Genomic DNA, 19,236 nt, shown 5'->3' with positions numbered 1-19,236 from the left:
GAACGAGTGTAGTATGGGGATGTGGTGGACGGCTCGGATTGGCCAAGAAATGAGCTATGGCAGCCGGCGACGTGCGGTGGCGGAGCTCGAGTGAGGCGGTGGCATTTGGTCGCCGCCGGCGACCGTACGAGCGGCTAAGGGACTTGGGAATGAGGTGTTTGGATGCTACATGAATAGGGACTGTGCATGACTTCACAAGCTGCCGCGGAGCTAATGCAAATGCTTTTGCATAAACACGACAGTAGACCAGGGAGTTTGCAGCAAAGAGTGAATCAAGATGTTCTAAGCCCCCATTAGTAGACATTGTCCTATGACTGAAAAAAAATCAATTTAGTGGCAATTGAGGGCTTAGCTACCCCCATATGAGCACAAGAAAGGAATCATGTAGCGATGATTCAGAGCGCCAGAATATGACAGAATGCAGTTAGATGTTTCGATGGTATGAAATATAAAACAAATCCTGAATTACAGCTCTGACTGAAATGCAATTTACATATGGGCAAAACTCTGATAGTGAAAAATCTCATTTAAGCAGTTTATCAGATTTTTTCAGTCTCACTCTTTCAGGAGCAAAACAACTTGTTTACTGATCCAGGAGCAGGATGACATATTTCAGTTCAAATTGCTTGGATTCATCTCACCCCATCACAGTTGCACACAAAAAAAATGCACAACACACTGACATGGTCAACACATTGACATTACTAGTAGTCCATCACTATTCACCTTTTCTTTTTTACTTAAACCATTACTGAACAATGAATATATTGGGACAGTCACAAGATCCAATAAACATCAGTATCTCAAAGCTCGTCAATTAGTCAATGAAGTATTCGACACACCATACAACTGAATATTACAAGCAGAATGAACTGGGCAGGCCTTCTTGTTGTCACGGAGCCACTTCGCGATGTTGCAATCCTCGTGGAAGTCATGCCCGCAGGAGAGCGTGCGGACAGTCGCCGGCCACCATCCTGAGCTAGCAGATCGGGCATGCCACATGCATCGTTCAGCGTCCGATCCAGTGTCCTGACGCCGCCGCGAGCACGGATGTGCTGAAACCTCTGAGCACTGCGGTCTATCAGGTTCGCCGGCGACGCCTTCCACGGCAACACGCAGCGAGCGACACTGTTGCATATTCTGCATCTCATGCCGTGCTCGCGGTCGAGGAGGTGCTCGCCGATGCAAGCCACAAGACTCGGGCACGCACGGAGGGGGACCGGGGATACGGCGCTGGAATGTATCGCAGCTGCCTCCCAAGTGGCCGCAGCCCACACAATCGGAGCAACACGGAATGGAGATCACTACCCGCCGGCGGAATGGATTGAATCCTCCAAAGTGGGCGCTGCCAAGAATCTCAGGTCTTGCGCAGGGGCTCCGGCGGAATCGGACGCGCGCGGAAGGCCACTCGCAGCGGACAGAAGGCCACGATGGCGAACCAGGATGCCGACGTGGAATACAGGAGAGGAGGAGGAACGGATAGACAGGTGAGAGGTGGGAGGAGGGGACGCCTGAGGGTTTCGCCGCACCGCGCCACGGCGTGCCGGGAGGAGTAGCGATAAGCAACGTGCGTCGGGCGAGATGCGGTGCTTTTCGTCGGACCTGATGCGATCAAGCCAAGACCGACCGAGACAGAGAAAATAGATCCTGCCAAAATTGCCCCTAATATATATTAGGAGATTACTAATCTACCCTTTAAAATGAACGGTCGAGATTAATTTTACTTGTAGTATAATACTCCAAGTAGAAAGCACCGGAGCATTGCTCATCACTTTTTAATTATGTCCCTCATGTGGATTTTCCTCCCAGGTTTTAGCTGCTAAGACGGGATATGATGGCACCTGGATGTAAAGCCTGAGGAGATGATCAGATGGTTATTAGGAAATCAGGCTTCAGTAGTCGTATGGTGTTTTAATTTGTTTTCCTTGTTACTTTCTGCACTGCTGAAACTATGCATGCTCACTTCTAATACTCCCTCTGGGTTTTAATAGGTAACGTCATTGATTTTTTACATAACATATGGTCATCCGTTCTATTAAAAAAATTATATAAATATCATTTAATTTATTGTGACATGTTTTACCATTAAATAAAACTTAAGTACAACTTACACTTTAGCATATTTACGTAAAATTTTTAAGTAAAATGAATACTCAAATGTTATTTAAAAGTCAACGATATTATTTATTAATCACAAAGATAGTAGATGAAAAAGAGAAAAAAAACACTTAAAGTTGTCTTTGACGGGGCGCAATGGGCCATTAGTTGGGCTAGCCGGCTAACGTTGTTTACGGATGGATTAGCTAGCCATAGACCGATAAACGGGCCTCATGTTCTCATTTCCTTTTGCTTTCACAGTCCGTAAATGGGCCAAGGAAACCATGAACAGTAGTTATTTATCAGAATGGCTAAAAAACTGTCACAAGTTTTTTTTTTTGAAAAAAAAATCAAATGCAACTATAGTTACACTATAGTTATATTGTAACTATATTATAATCTCTATATAAGTTAGATATAGAGGCTGTTCAGATTGATGTTATTTTCAACCATACCATTTTTTTTTGTATAGTTGCTAAAAATGTGTCTACGTTTAGTTTGTTACCAAACTTTAGTAAATACATAATAAATTCTGCCAAAATTTTGTTAATATTGCCAACTTGCCAAAATTTTAGCATTGCTAAAATTTGGTAAGGTTTATTTTGGTTACAATCAGAACAGGCCATCAAGTTGCATATATTATTTTAATACTTATATTATAGTTATAGTAGAAGTATATTACAATTATATATTATAGTTAGATTTAAAAATTTTTCCTTTAAAAAACTTGCAGCGGTTTTGTAGATGGTCCCTTTTTTTTCCTTTCGATTACAGGGAAGACGCATGAACCACCGCGTAGGTGAACTGGGAACGTATGCATCTTCTGTGTATCTATATAAGTAATAAGAAAAGAAAGCAGGTATCCGTTCCCTGCAATGGTAAGAAATATATTAAGGGCCTGTTCACTTTGATGCCATTTTAAACCTTACTAAATTTTGGTAAAGTTGCTAAAAAAAGTGATTATATTTAGTTTGCTACTAAATTTTGGTGACTATATAAGAAATCTTGCCAAAATTTTGGCAAGTTGCTAAAATTTTGGCAACTACGCTAAAATTTCGGCAATGCCAAAATTTGGTAAGGTTTTTTTTTGGCATCAAAGTGAACAGGCTCTAAAGGAGCAACAAATACAATTGAATCAACAGTGGTTGTACTTTATATACACATGTGGGGGGCATCAGCCCGTGAAACTATTTGGAACTCTGACAATAAAAAACCAAAACACCTCATTATCAAATTCTCTAGTAGAGAATGGAATCAGTGTTCGAACACGAGATGCACTTGGCACACAAGGAAGGATCTTGAGGACCACTATGCAAAGAATACATCAAAGAATCCTGCAAATCTCAAAACAAATCTGCAGAAAAAAAAAAGAATAGATCTAAGCCTGGGTAATATCTACTTTAGGTAGGCCAAGAAGAGATGGTCGGTAAAGACACTGGCGCTGAGACATCTCAATCCTCTCCCGTGGATCATACATTGATTCATCTCGTATTGCCTGGAGAATGGAGTCAGTGGCAAGCTCCCTGCAGGTGAAATGTGCAAAGAACTTAAGCCTGTACACATATATTAGTACTAGCAGGAACAGCAACAAAGGTAATCTGACCAACCTCTTGATTAGGATTTTATAAAGTGTTTTTAGTATTGGGCACAGCTCGACCGGAGCAACAAGCTTCTTCACTTCTGGATGTGTCACGCTTAAGCTACTCTGGCTCAAGAGCTCATAAAATGCATGGACTGCAGAGACACCCTAAAGATAAAATCACAGCAAATCTTAGCACATGGCTATTCGGCACCAAAAACACACCCAGAAGTATGGAAAGATTTACATCATTAAGAAGGTAGCACCAACCTGGATAGTCCCTTTGCCCTTGATACTGTCCCCCATTTCAAGAGTCAGTTCACCCTTAGCTAATTTCTGCCCATACCATGCATTACGACCTTTCAGCAGTGTTACATAGGTATCGGCTAATAAAGGCCCGGCAAGTTTCTCAGGGTCTTCGGCTAGGAGATGGGTGATGTATATCATTTCAGACGTGCAAAGTGAAAAGTAAACCGATTTGCTGGTTGCACTCTCATTGGTTAGTGCAGCCACCATACCTACAAGATAACAAGGTATTTAACAACATGACTTAAATCAAGATCCTCTATATTAATGCAGAAGGTTATAACGAATATGTATGCATAGGGGAACCTCATTACCCAAGATGACCTGATTTACTCTTTCTAATCTATGATAGGTTTGATGAAATGTCAAAGCAGCATTGCGTTTGACATAAGAGATAATAGCAATTCAACGTATACTGAATACAATTCCTACAGGACAGATAGCATTCAGCATTATGCAAACATAACAATTTTATGGCTTCGTTGTTTGAACTGGTCATACTTTTGCCAAGCATTGTGTGTGAGCTTCAACAAGAAAAGCCACATGATGGTTTTATTTTCCCAGTTAAAAATTTTCAAGGTGATATGGACATAAAACGTCAGATATGAGACCATGGAACTTACCAGCACCAATGGCATATATGTTCTTTAAGCCGCCCATTACTTCATGAGTGATGAGATCACTATTATCCCACACAATAAAATGAGGCTGCCTCAGAAATTTAGCTAGAGGTTTTCTCCACTTGTCAGCTCCACATATGCGAGCATTTGCATATTCTTTGTTATATATCTCAGATGCAATGTTAGGACCTCCAAGATATAGAATATTCTCCAATGGAACTCCAGCTGCAATAGGCCCATCATAAGAAACAAAAAACATTAAAGGCTACAACATGGTAGGAAAGATGAAGACCAGTGGATGGTAAAATCAATTATACAGTGAAACAAAAACTTAGGAGCATATCAGAAGTTAATACTGGGTAGAAACGTGACACGGAACGTGCAGTACTGGGTACTAATTTGGATAAACTCTGCTAAAAATAAGATGCATTACCCCTAAAGGAATTGCAAAGAAACATAGCACATGGGCACATACTGAAGGCCTTAACTAGCTCTCATAACATTCAACAATAGACATTGTGTTGGGTATAATAATTGCAATAAACATGAAGGACATCACATTAGGTGCATATCAAGAATAGCCTGCACATTTTATCAAGAATATTCTGGAGGTATGTATCTTGGTCCCAGTTCAGCAGCAACTACCTTTTCTTTATGTGTCCATTATTCCCACAAGGACACAAGTACAACGATCAACGAAAATAGTAGTAAAATAGCAACCGAATAATCGATTTGATACTGTAATTGAAACTAATTAGTAAAAATGGATATGATAATCAAACTCACTCGAGAGCAAAGAACTTACTTGCATTGCTGATCATCTGTGTCGGGGTAATGATCCGGGGCACGGGGTCAATCGACGCCTCGATCCCCTTGGCCAGCGAGATGATCACGGGGGGTCTGATCCTCTCCTTCCAATACCTCCCGATCTCCCCGAACACCTCCCTGGTCTCGGTGGAGGGCAAGCCGTTGATGACTATGTCGGCGTCCCAGACCGCCTCCTGCAGGTTGGTGACGACCTTGAGCGGGCAGAGCGGCGTGTCGACCATGTTGAGGCAGAAGCCGTCGCGGAGGATCTCGTCGGCGTAGAGCGTGCGGTCGCCGAGGCGGGCCTCGACGTACTTGAGGTAGGCGCAGCGGCGGATGAGCCTGCGGAGGACGTCCTCCCGGGAGTTGATGACCTCGAAGAGGTGCTCGGCGGTGGCGCGGTCGACGGCGCGCCCGGGCCTCCGCCACACCCGCACCTGCGCCTTGTCGCGGTGCCGCCCGTACGCGTCCTGCAGCAGCGCGCAGAAGGCGCTCCCCCACGCCCCGCCCCCCACCCCGACGATCCTCAGCAGGTCGCCGTCCGCCTTCCCCATCCTCCGCCGCAGCTCGTCCAGCTTCCCCTCCGCCACCGCCGCCACTGCCGCTCCCCGTCCCCCTCCCGCCGCGTAGCTCCCCACCATGGCAGAGCTAGCTAAGCAAGAAGACAAAGGATCGAGGAAGAGGAGGCGAGATGTGGGTGTGGGGGATCGATGCGAGGGGTTGGGGCGGCAAGAAATAGTGGCACCAGCGGGGCACTCGCTGTCGGAACGCGGCGAGGCGAGGCGAGGCCACCCGGCGAGGCCGCGCGTTTGAATTCCCCGAGCCGAGGAGGAGAGGTCGGTGTCAAGGAGGAGATGAGGCGGGGAGAATGCGAAAAAACGGATAAAATTCGTGCGGGGCTTCTAGAGAGAAACCCGTGGCGGCCGCGCGCGGCGAGCGCGCGGGCCGGCGGAGGAGGAAGGCGCGGTCAAAACGGGTTGTTGTTGTTGTTGCTGCTGCGGCCGCGCGGCGCGTGAGACCGGAGAGCGACGGGAGCCGGCGGCGGAGGGGGACGCGGCGACGGCGACCTACCTCTGACGAGCGGGTGACCGGTGGACTGACGGATGCAGGCATCCGACAGGTGGACCCCGTAAACCCGCCTTGTTGGGTAGAGAAAACGGATAATATGGGTGGTTTCGATAAAATGTAGATACAGATAATAAAATACATCATATAAAATATCACTTAATACATTTTTCCCGATTAAAATAACGCTAAAGAATTTTAGATCAAAATGCTCTCTTTTGTGAAAAGAAAGAGGGAAAAGAGGAGCGCTGGAGGGTCGGACAATGACCGTGCCATATTGCTGGACCTAGTCCTACTCACAGAGACGGCTGGAGGCGACGTTCAGTGAGTGGTCGGGTGGCGCGCGTTAGTCAATGGGTGACAAGTCGTGAGCGCCCGAGCGGCGCTGGAGATCGACGGTGAGAAGCGAGCGGACGAGCGGCGCCACCGCCGGGGACGACGGTCGTCCGGCTCGACCCTCCCCTTTCCTTCTCTCTCCACAACCAAGGATGTTTTTGGGCTAAAATTCTTCGAAAGCTTTTCACTGGAAGGTGGAAGACAATATATTAAGTGATATTTTATCATGTACAAATACAGGGGTGGTATTTTATCCAAATCGCGCGAATCAAGTCGCATATTATCCGTTTTCTTCCCTTGTTCACGCCAAAATTAGAAGTTTGGTTCAAATTAGAACGATGTGACGGAAAAGTTGGAAGTTTATGTGTATAGGAAAGTTTTGATGTGATGGAAAAATTAAAAGTTTCAAGAAAAATTTTGGAACTAAACTTGGGCTTACCCACGCCACGTTTCTGACAGGTGGAGCCGGCGCGGATTCCGCCGTGGTTTCTCGCCGCGTCAGCGTCAGCGTGGATGAATGAACCGGCGGGGCGGTGGAGTAGGTGGGGCTGGTCCGAGCCGGGGCGGTGCAGCTGCTGCACAGGTGACCAACCGGGTGATTTAATTCGGGCGTGCAAGGGTTGGCTTTTGATTGTGATTGCGTTTAGCGGCAGCATGCTATCCAAAAGCGTTTTCTAAAGCGAGGTTAAGCTTGATTGTGGTGGGTTGTTAGAGCATCCCAGCAGCTTCTCTATCTAGTCATCCATCTGATATTTAGAGTATGGAGAAGAAAAACAATGCTCCAGTAGAGTCTCCATCACATACATACTCCATTGTTGGAGGTCCTCCAAATCTAGCCCTTCCCAAGCCAAATATAGAGTTTCTCTCTCCTCACTCCATCCTCAACTACCCACTTACCAAGATTTTTTTAAGTGGTGAAAGGTGAGAGAAGTAGGAGTAAAAATGTGTAGTAGTTGAAAATTATTAGTAAAATATAGGATGTTGGTATATGTAGGATATAATATGGATAATCTGTTGGAGTGAAAAGTTATATAGAATGTGAATCTTTTTGGATGGCCATCCAAATAGAAGTATGGAGGATGAAATTTAGATGAGTTGATTTGATCATTTTCTGGTCCAAGATTTTAGTTTACACTTGCTTTCTTGTCTCCTGCACTGTTCAGACCATGTTGACTCCCATCACATTTCACTATTTCAGGTTATTTTAGATTTCTCATCGCCATGGATTTTTGGCAATTTTCTTTGGTAGTTTTGTTTTTATCTTAGCACGGTGAGTCGATGACCTGCGAGTTTTTGTGCTATGGAGTTTTTCCCGCTTGTTTTTGTTGTCGCTAACCCTTTAGCCATGTTCGATTAGGAGTGAAAACGGTACGGAAACTTTTTGAATTCCAAAGCTATTTTCAAAAACAGAATCTATCGGTCAGAATTTTTCGAAAAAGTAAACGAATTGGGAAATATTTTCTCGGAAACAGAATCAAATATGATTAGGGCAGTTTTCGTAGGAACTCGGAATCAGTTGAAACTTTCTAAAAATTTTCTCGGAATTTCCATACCCTCCATACCTGTAGCACAGCCCATACAACACAATAATAGCCTGGCCCAATTCCTAAATTCTTGCATTGGGATTTATCGACAATATTTCTCTCTTAGACATAGATCATTTATTTCATAGATTGTGTTTTATGATGTACTGTTGAGACTTAACAATTGGACTTGATATGATTGTGTTTTATGATGAATTGTTTACTATTGAGATTTGAGAATTGAACTTGACAAAGTTTGAAGCTCAGTTTGAGGGGTTTTGTATTTTGATAAAATTTTGTTACCATATTCGCACCTGTTTGTTTTCGTTCCGTTTTCAGTTTCGATAATATTCGATTCCGTTTTTATATCTACGATTTCTGATTCCGAAAAAAAATATGAAAACTGTCAGGGTTATGGATACTACATACCTAATAGTAGTTGACTAAATCTCGGCAAGATACACCACATACCATGTCCTATACGGAAGCAACCTTCGGATATAGGAGGAGTTCCGGATAAGGAAAGACAATCAGAGTTCTACATGGAAACGACAAGGACTACTCGGATTGTATCCATATTGGTTTCCCTAGTTCTACTTGGACAAGGGGACATCTATGGGTATAAATACAAGCCCCCCTAGGAGGACAGAGGGACACACACCCACCATGGAGGATCAAAACTATCAACACGATCAACCCCCACCATGAGACGATCAACACCCACCACGAGACAATCAACTCCCAACACAATCAACATAGAAGCCTACATACACCAAGACAAGCCGCCGGATATCGACATCAGAGATACGCCTGGATCGACCCTATCCGGTACCTTCAGAGGCCGGCCGTAGGGATCTAGCACTGTCTTTGATTCCATCGGGCGCGAGCTCGAGGAGGAAGGCTACCCTGTTGTCGACTACGAGTCAGACCTTCAGACCGCCATGTCGACAACAGTTAGATAGGCTACCCACATATTGTACTGGTGTGATTATGGTGAATAAGAGCAATACCGGCTTCGGCCAACAGGATGTAGGGTTATTACCTGACAACTCAGGGGCCCGAACCTGTATAAAAATCCCTGTCTCCATCTCTTTTACCTTAGTCTCGCATATATCCTAGCACCGACGATCCCCATACTGTCCAAATACCGTAGTCGAGACATCAAACGTCGACAAAAACGAAAATGATAAAGGTGGTTTCCGTCCGTTTTCATCCCTATGTTCGATTGTCCATATTCCCAACTTCTCCCTCTTTTTTCTTGCGTATGTTTTCTCGAACTGCTAAACGATACGTTTTAAAAAATATACATATAAGAAAATTATTTTAAAAGCTCATAACTCATTTTTAAGCTTTATTAACTAATACTTAATTAATCACGTGTTAATGATACCACGTTTGCCGTGCGGGGAGGGAAGGGAAGGTTCCCAACTTCACCTTAGAACACAACATTATTCACATGTAGGACATCCATTCTTATGCACAAAGAATACATAAAGAATAGTTACGCACAATTTGCTTTATTATACATAAAAAGAATAGTTACACACAATTTGCTTTATTATACATAAAAAAGAATAATTACACGTTATACACAGTTCACCGCTGAAGAGAAAAGCACGAAGGGTAATAATATGATACCATTTCGACAGTTGTTAGTACCTAGAGTTCAATTTTACAAAACTGTACGCTCAAATCTCAAGCTGAACTCTGCAGAACCAGCTCAAACTGTACGCTTTGCAACGAAGCCTCCAAGCAGTCCACATTTGCTGCGACATTCTCATGTAGCAGCCATATCTACTTGAAATCTTGAATCAACACCATAAATCCCGTAGGCTGTCTGATCTTGCAGCATGATTGGTCCTATTCCGTATACTTCATCACATATCTGCTGGTTATAACATCTACTTCAACTCTTCAGTATATCATGTTCAGAAACACATGATCATATTCAACAAAATTACATCAGTAGAGAAATCCTTACAGTGCATCCTTTTCCATTATGATTGATTGGGTTGCTGACCGCAGAAACCGCAGTTTGAGCGGAATTTCCGCACCTCCCGTGAAACTGCTATAGAATCTCTGGGCCTTCAGGAATCAACTCATAACCATGGGGTTTAGTATTTGTCTTATTAAATTCAACTGGAATGCACTTGAGGATAACAGAGATGATCATGCTAATTGAGCCAATGACGACGCTGAGCAGCCACAGCTCCCCGCTCAATGGTACAGTGTTTGCAAAAGTGCCAAGAAATTCTACTATGATCACTTGGAATATGACAGTAGCTGTCAATATACCAACAAAGATCCAGTTTCTGAAGATACCTTGGAGGACATTGATCTTTTCCATCTCCCTACAATTTATTTCATTGAAAACCTGGAAGCATGGTAACATGTCAGATGAAACTTACCGTTAAAATAAGAGAAATTTTACCTTCCTTGAGAAAGTACCTCAAGGTACCTAAATTTTACACAAAAGTTTTTTATACTCAAGGTATTTTAGTACCTGAATGTACCAAATTTTACACTAGAAAATGTGTTACCTCCCGATACCTTCTCAAGGATGGTAAAATTACCATTAAAATAAAGCACTGATTCCTAATTTCCACAATAGATCACTTGTTTAATGAATATTGCCTTTACTTTGCACTTGCATTTTATAGAATCATAGCATCAGGATATGTGAAATGCGCACGGAAAAAGCTTTGTTTTGTTCTGAAAATTATTAAATTTGTCTGGATCGTTTTTCTAACGAAAATGGAAAAACATATACTGATTACTACATGATTATTTTCTATGGTTTGCTGAAGTCATCAGAGAGTCCATGGCATATTGAAAATTATTATCAGATATCACATGTCAATGAGCTTTGCACAGAATTAAATGTCTTAGCCTCTACAAAGTGAACATGACATCTGAAATGGCCGAGAATAATGTAAATGATAGCCTGTCAATTATAATATGAGAACTTGAAATATCAAACATAAATAAAATCCATAGACAAAAACAACAAAATTGACTCATTTGCATGTAAAAGGGACTTGTAGTTCACATACCTGGCAAAAGACGAAAGAGTTGAATATGAGAGTATTGATGGTTTTATCAGATTGAGGACCTTCAATACTAAGGAGTTTCTTTCCAATAACCATTAGAGTAGCCAGCACAAGGAGCTGATACAAACCTTGGCCAAGAATATTTCTCCACATAATCCGAGTGATAAAATTATCTCCTCGCCTAACAGGGGGCCTCTTCATCATTTCGTCATTTGGTGGTTCTGTGGCTAAGGCCAAGGCTCCCAACGTATCCATAATCATGTTCACCCATAGCAACTGAACAGCAGTAAGTGGTGCACTCCCTTCAAGTAAAGGGAAGAAGAGAGGACAATTATTATAGACCGGCGTTATGGAATCAAATACCATAGGAATAGGAATAGGAATAATCAGTAGATATATCTAATTCTAGTTGGTTTAGGATTCTGTTTCCTATTCCTAGTTTGTCTTAGATTTCCTAAATATTAGACTGGCACCTAGTATATAAAGGGGGCCTGCTATTGTATTAGGGACTTAAGCAATAAAGAAATTAAGGATTTTGCCCACCAAGTCAAACAGATCAAAGCCTCGGTCTTCCGGAGAAGCCAGCGACTTGAGGGCGATCTACCCTATCAATCCTCTATTTCCAGCCATAATAACAATATATATGACTTTATTATTAAAATGTGTAGCAAAAAGGAAATATTATATCATAAGTTGCATATGCATTCCAAATAAAATGCATACGAATTTATTCTAGAAAACAATACACATTCATTTCAAACAGTCATCATTAGATCAATAATATTAGAGTGGTAGCAAGTGTGCTAATACCTATGATGCACGCTGAGACAAAATTCACAATCAGAGCCACAATATTAACTGTAAGCTGGAACTGCACAAACTTCTGGATGTTTAAGTAAACTGCACGGCCCCATCTAGCAACATTTACAATGGTTTCGAAATTGTCATCCATTATTATAACATCAGCGCTCTCTTTTGCAACCTGCAAACAGATAAAACTTGCATCACAACTTGTCCACAGATATATCATACACGGAAAATCAAATGTCACTAAACAATGATGAATACTGTTACAGCCAAGGAAATCGACCTTATGCAAAATAATTAAATTGTATTTTTGTACCGTTTGCTCCTTTTTTTAGCACTGACAATATTAAACATCTAGGAATATGTTTTTAAAAAATACAGCTAATATTATTATTAAGTCAGGATATAGATAAGCCCTTGTAGAAAATTGGTTTAGACTAAAGGGCATTTCCCAGTTCTCACTTCAAGACACGCTCAAACCGAACATATTAAGGTCATAGAGGAATAAAACAACATAAATTACCGAAAAACATTCATAGATACCTCAGTTCCAGTGATACCCATTGCTAGTCCAATATCTGACTCGTGCAGTGCTGGGGCATCATTGGTTCCATCACCAGTCACCGCAACAACCTCTTGATACATACTTTTCAGGCTTGTCACCAATTTGTATTTGTCCATAGGCAAGGAGCGAGCTATTACCTGAGCTTGGGACATAGATTTAGCTTATATTCGCATTTAATTAATGAAAAGAAAACAAGAGAGTACAACTAAACCTGAATTTTTGGTAGGAGTTCCTTCAGTTCATCTGAGCTCTTATTGTTAAGCTGTTGTCCTTCTATTGCTATTCCATCCTCCGTTAATATTCCACATTCCTTGGCAATAGCTTTAGCAGTGTTGATGTTGTCTCCCGTCACCATTCTTACTCTAATACCAGCAGCCATGCAGGTCCTTACTGCATCCTTGACACCAGGACGGACTGGATCCTTTATACCAAAAACTGCTATTAGTGTGTAACCATCATCTGATATAGGTTGATCATTGGGAAATTCATCCATATCCTTAAATGCGATGCAAAGTGTTCTCAATGCCTCAGAAGCAAACGAATTGATTATATTTAATACATTATGCTTCTGCATTTCTGACAGCGGTACTATATTTCCATCAGTATTGTGGATGGTATTGCACTGTTCCAGAATAATTTCTGACGCACCTTTGCAGAAGGTCCTGATGCCTCCATTAGGTAATTGTATTGTCACAGACATCTTTTTCTTAACTGAATTAAAAGGATCTACTTTTATTCTAGTCAACTTATTGTAGTCATCATATAAATGTTCTTCCAAGCTCAAGCCAAACTCCAATAATGCCGTTTCAGTAGCCAAGCCTAAGATGGTATTTTTTCCATCGTCTCCCTTCACCACTTCAGACGCAGTATTCACAAATATGCCTTGTATAAGGATCGCCATAACTCTTTCTGAAATCGTGCTTTTTAGCTCAGAATTTTTTTTGTCCCCAACAAACTTGACATCACCAATCCAAACCTTATCAACAATCATGTGGTTCGTGGTCAAAGTCCCTGTCTTATCAGTGCAAATGCAACTTGCTGAACCCATGGTTTCACATGCGGCGAGATGCCTAACTAGTGCTTTGTCATGCATCAACTTCTTCATAGCAAATGCCAGACTAAGAGTCACAGCCAATGGTAGACCCTCAGGGACTGCGACAACAATGATTGTGACTGCAATAGCGAAGTAGTTGACTATTGTCAATGCATCATTTGCAGACCAATTTAACAAACCAACATGCATTCCCTTGTCAGCCAAGAACCTCGCTAGAAGTACCAAAAATGTTAGCACAGCAAACACCAATCCAATCTGGCCAATTATTGTAGCCACACCATTAAGCTTAACTTGCAAAGGAGTTTCATCCACACCATCTCCATTCAGAGTACCCATGATTTTGCCCCACTCAGTACGCGTACCAACGGCAGTAACAAGCATCTTAGCTGCCCCATCTACTACTTTATTCCCAGCATGAAGAAAAGGCCTCTCTTCAGAAATATTAACTGGCTCACTCTCACCAGACAAACTTGATTCATCTATCATTAGGCAGTCACCAGATATAAACAGACCATCTGCAGGAACCACATCGCCTATAGAAAGATGCAAGATGTCTCCGACAACCAAGTCATGAACTAAAACCTCCTTTGTTTTCTTATCTCTAGTTACACGGATATATATTTTTTGCTTCTCACGGTCCAGTTCCATAAACTTCCGAGCTTGTTGGTAATCACTGGTTGCAGTAACTAGTACCACCAACAAAATGCTGAGTATTATGCCAAAACCATCATAAATACCCATCGGCCATCCCTTGGTGGCAAGGCCGACCACTATAGAAACCAGAGCACATACCACTAGAATAATCAGTGTCAAGTCATGCAATGCATCCCACACAAACATCCAGAAGCTTCTAGGGGGCTTCTCAGCGTGCCTGTTAGCTCCATACAGCATCTGTCTGGTTGCTATATCTGTTTCCTTGGCACCATCTTCCAATGATGCTTTGATTTTTCTAGATATTCCATTGATTCCACCATGCATCCTGAGCATTGTATAATCTTCACGCATGTTAGCAATTGCTGCTAGTTCATCTGGGCTGATACAGAATCCTTCTTCAATAAGTTCAGGAGGTAGATGATATTGTTTTACACCTACATCATTAGATATAAGGTGAAATGACATATTGTGATTATGATAAGAGCAGAAACCAGAAATAATTAGTTGAGACCACACCATCAATAAATTGCAGCGCTGCCTTGTGCACGTTAATTACAACCTGAACTTTTCCCTGGACAAGAAAAAGAAGCATCTCTAAGAAAAGAACAAAAACAATCTACTTGTGCTATCAAATAATAAAATAACCTACATGAATTTTATGTTCTCAAGGGGACCGTTGATGGCAAAAGGAATTACTACTATCATCTACACAACTACACTCCTTGTTTTTTTGGCCTTCACTCGTGGATGTAATTTGACGAGACTTCAAAAATAAATTTCAGTAATAAAAGCAGAAGTTTTTTGCGAGATTAGATTTTATTTTCCTTCGTTTTTTCCCTTCCTGTATCTTGTCCCCTTCACCACATTTGTATTTTTCCTGTAAATAACTTTTATTACTCCTTAATACAAAGATGCGCTCCTTGCGTATTCCCCCCAAAAAAAGTAATAAAAGCAGAAGCAGCAATAGTCAGTTAGGCTTGTTTTTCCTTTATCTAGTAATGATTCACGGTAGACTTGTCTAGCTCAATTCTAGTCAGTTGAAGCCCAATAACAGGTTGAAGTAAACAATCCGTTTCCCCAAAATAAGAGTTCAAGTAAAAATAAATCGAAGTATGATTTAATTGAGATGTATACTAAAATTTGCATTGTCAGGATGATTTGTCCATGTTAGACAATAGGCTGGATGGTTAGTCTTGAGAAATATGTGATGGATGGATTAATAAATCGATGGTCAAGTTGGCCAGACAATTAAGGTGGATCATTTTTTTAAAACGAATTGCACAAGACAGTGTGAGTTTCATGTATTGATAAAGCATGAGAAATATACAAGTCTATAGTCCTGAAAAACTATAGTAAGGAAAGAAAAAAAACAACCACACCGCGCGTCTATGACAACACATGCCGCGATAGCGGAAACAAGAATGAAAGATCTTCGAAGCGACGCCTCCAAGAAGGGAACAACACCGAAAGCGTTACCACCGCCTGCCCCAGGGAGTCAGGACATCGTTTTCACCTGAAGAAAGTAACTGGGAGAGATGAGATTATGCAGCAACGCCCCAAGAGGAAAACGGCACCCACAGGCATCGTTGCCGGCCCGAAGGCAAAGATTTCACCCATAAATATTTTGCCCCTCCCAAGAAAGGTTCCTGTCACATTCCTACTGAAGGTGGATCATTGATCCCGATAAACGATAATACCCTAGTTGATACTTTTACAGGTCAGATGCCCCGATGATCCGAGATGGTTGGACAATTAAGGGGCCCCCTTGACTTCTTTAAGTTAAAAAGGGTAGAAGATCCTATCTTGCTGTATACTTTTGTACAACTTGACCATGTTATGATAATGTACAACTTGACCATGTTATGATAATGGTTGAGATAATGCAATGTAGCTTTTTCCAGTTGTAATGTTGTATGAACACACATGTATCCATTATTTCATTTGCCTTCCGCTGGAAGTGGTCTTCTCAATCCGGACGGTCGCATGAGAACCTTGACCAGAACAGGTCGAGAACAATTAATTCAAGAACTCAATTCAACGAGGCGAGACGTGGAAAGAACGCCTCCTGAATCGCAGCCCCCGGCTACAGCGCAGTTCAAATGATAGGACATGGACTTCAAGAATTTGACAGAACCTTGGCGTGGAATCCGCTGTGAGATTGAGAGATCTTGTGGATGTCATGGCCAGCAACAAGAGGCACAAGTTGTGGGGGATGCAGACGCGCGCATCCACATCAGGAGGGGGGGGGGGGGGGGGGGGAGGGCGCATCCACATAGGAGACCAATCCGAGGAAATTTCGCAGCAATTTCGTTAGCCACAGTTCTGACCTCTCCCAAAAAATTACTTACAAAATTCGAGAAAGAATAGGTAAATTTGTACCTCGCTTCAACGAAAGCGACCCGCACGATATGCTACGAACAGTCAGTCGTACGAGCCGTACGACTCTACTTGCAGTCTACCACGCTCGCCGGCCGCCGGGGCAACCGCGGCGGCGGGGATGGGGGGGGGAATGGCGATCCCGCCGGGGGAGGGGGAGAGGGGGCTGCGTACGAACCAGGATCTTGCGGCGCTGGGCTTCGTCGATGGCGTCGACGTCGGAGAACCTGCCGAAGCGGCGGCGGCGGTTGCGGACGATGAGGCCGACGGCGCGGCGCCATCGGCGGCGCGCCTCGCCGGGAGGGTTCTTGGCGGGGATGTCGAAGTACTCGTTGAGGTAGCTCTCGATGCTCCAGCTTCTCCCGCCCTCCATGGCCGCCGCTTCCTCTCTCCCTCTCCTCCTGCTTCCCGCCCTGCTTTGTTTGCTGGCTATCGGAGATTTCAGAAAGTTATTTCGCCTTAGCTGATTATATATAGTACGAGCAAATTACAAAAGTTCCCCCCTAATCTTTCGTAATTACAAAATGCCCCCATAAGGCCTCGTTTAGTTAAAAAAAAGTTTTTCCCAAAAACATCACATCGAATCTTTGAACACATGCATGAAGCATTAAATGTAGATTAAAAGAAAAACTAATTGCACAGTTAGGGAGAAATCGCGATTTTTGAGCCTAATTAGTCTATGATTAGCTATAAGTGCTACAGTAACCCACATGTGCTAATGGCGAATTAATTAGACTCAAAAGATTCGTCTCGCGGTTTCCAGGCGATTTATGAAATTAGTTTTTTCATTCGTGTCCAAAAACCTTTTCCGAAATCTAATCAAACGTTCGATGTGACACCTAAAAATTTTTATTTCGCGAACTAAACAGGTCCTAAGTTTGAATTTGCACAAAAGGCCCTATTTTTCGAACGACTAGTATCAGACATACCAATTTCATCGAAAAGGGTAGAAGTAAAAGCTATTTGTACAAGTATAAAAAAACTGAATAAGAAGTAAAAACACCACGACAACATAAGCAAGATGTGCTTTACGCCTGCTGCAGATAGCCAAGTTTTGGCCTTCTCCTTAATCTTTGCTATAGAGGCCCTCGATGATGGATTACACATCAGTGTCAGACGTTTAGTTAAACGCATCAAACATGTACAGTATCTATTTTTTGTGTCGGTGATGGCTTTACCTTAATCACCAAGGGTGTTTTTGGTTCATGTTCATGTAGCTTGCTAACAGAAAATTGAACCAATCATGACCAAGTGAATGGGGCACGTCACCAAAAAAAAAAAGAGTAGCTATATTTATGGCATCATATTTTTTATCAAAAAATAATCAGCATGTATTTACATTGTAAGTACCTAAATTACATATATAATTTTAGTGTATGTGTAACATAAGTCGTAAAATTATATATGTAAATTCGAAAATTACATATGTACGTTTTAAAATTACATATGTAATTATAGTGTAAATAGTATGTAACTATGATGTAACCAACGTGTCATCATCCATACATGAAAAATCCGATGCTAATAAAAAAAGCAAAGGATTAATAACGATAAAAAGGAAAGCTGCATCCCTCAAGCGTTTATCCACCGTACATCAAACCATCAACGGCCAGAGATCCGACTATTTTCAACCAAAAAAAACATGCGACACATATATAGCTCATCCCAAAAAAAAAACATAAATGGCTTCATCTGGCCAAATTGAACGGATTCACTCATCTAACATATTGAGAATATTTTTTTTTGAGTAAAGTGCATTGGCGGTCCTTAAAGTTGTAGGGTTGTGTCATGTAGGTCTCTAAACTCTCAAAATGCATATCTAGGTCCCAAAACTTGTCAAAGTGTATCATCTAGGTCCCAAATTGACACATCCCCTCTAGGATCCTACGTGGTACTGATGTGGCAATGCCACATGGACGTAACGTGTCATTTTCTCTCTTTTTTTCTTCTTTTCTTTTTCTTTTTCGTTTTCTTCTCATTCTTCTTTTTTTTTCCTTTTTTTTCTGCACGGGTCACAGAGAAAGGAGAATAAAGGGGAAAAAGAGAAGAAAAAAAGAAAAAGGAAAAAATTTAAATGGGTCCCATTTGCCAGTCAAAATAATACCATGTCATGTCCGTGTGGCATGCCAAATACACGCCACGTAAGATCCTGAAGGGGTTGTGGCGATTTGGGACCTAAATGACACACAATGACAAGTTCTGGGACATGGATTTGCATTTTGAAAGTTTAGGGACCTAGATGACATACCGCTATAAGTTTAAGAACCGCCCGTAAACTTTACTCTTCTTTTTTTATGGGCCCATGCCCTCCAACCAAACACGATAAAGAATTAGAGGACTATCTTTTTTTTAATCAAAGAATTAGACGACTATCTCCCATCCAATTTTATTCATCCA

At 42.0% G+C, this 19,236-nt stretch overlaps 2 protein-coding genes across 6 annotated transcripts; both read right to left on the bottom strand.

Moving 5' to 3' along the window:
* Window positions 1-3,227: 3,227 nt before the first annotated feature.
* LOC4339200 (probable glycerol-3-phosphate dehydrogenase [NAD(+)] 3, cytosolic) lies at window positions 3,228-6,510 on the bottom strand. The gene is made up of 5 exons (NM_001420687.1): window positions 5,408-6,510; window positions 4,606-4,827; window positions 3,947-4,194; window positions 3,705-3,844; window positions 3,228-3,620 (listed from the first exon to the last, which is right to left on the bottom strand). The coding sequence occupies exons 1-5, from the start codon at window positions 6,048-6,050 to the stop codon at window positions 3,476-3,478; spliced, it is 1,398 nt and encodes a 465-aa protein (NP_001407616.1). The 5' UTR covers window positions 6,051-6,510; the 3' UTR covers window positions 3,228-3,475.
* A 3,362-nt stretch (window positions 6,511-9,872) lies between these two features.
* Window positions 9,873-17,282, bottom strand: LOC4339199 (probable calcium-transporting ATPase 6, plasma membrane-type). 5 transcript variants are annotated; one of them, XR_001546190.3, is made up of 8 exons: window positions 17,018-17,282; window positions 14,980-15,034; window positions 12,967-14,897; window positions 12,734-12,892; window positions 12,194-12,365; window positions 11,387-11,685; window positions 10,315-10,707; window positions 9,873-10,234 (listed from the first exon to the last, which is right to left on the bottom strand). XR_001546190.3 is itself a non-coding variant. In XM_015784736.3 (7 exons), exons 1-7 carry the CDS (start codon window positions 17,210-17,212, stop codon window positions 10,402-10,404), a joined length of 3,117 nt encoding a protein of 1,038 aa, XP_015640222.1. In that variant the 5' UTR covers window positions 17,213-17,282; the 3' UTR covers window positions 9,873-10,401. The 5 variants fall into 5 exon arrangements, 2 of the variants coding, with proteins under 2 accessions (XP_015640222.1, XP_025881434.1); XR_001546188.3 differs by having other exon boundaries at window positions 9,873-10,221; XR_001546189.3 differs by having other exon boundaries at window positions 9,873-10,218.
* Between the last annotated feature and the right edge of the window lie 1,954 nt (window positions 17,283-19,236).

The sequence above is a fragment of the Oryza sativa genome, chromosome 5, assembly GCF_034140825.1.
Source record: "Oryza sativa Japonica Group chromosome 5, ASM3414082v1".
Lineage (NCBI taxonomy): Eukaryota > Viridiplantae > Streptophyta > Magnoliopsida > Poales > Poaceae > Oryza > Oryza sativa.
The sequence above is the reverse complement of the archived record's forward strand: the minus strand, read 5'-3'. Positions and strand labels throughout refer to the sequence as shown.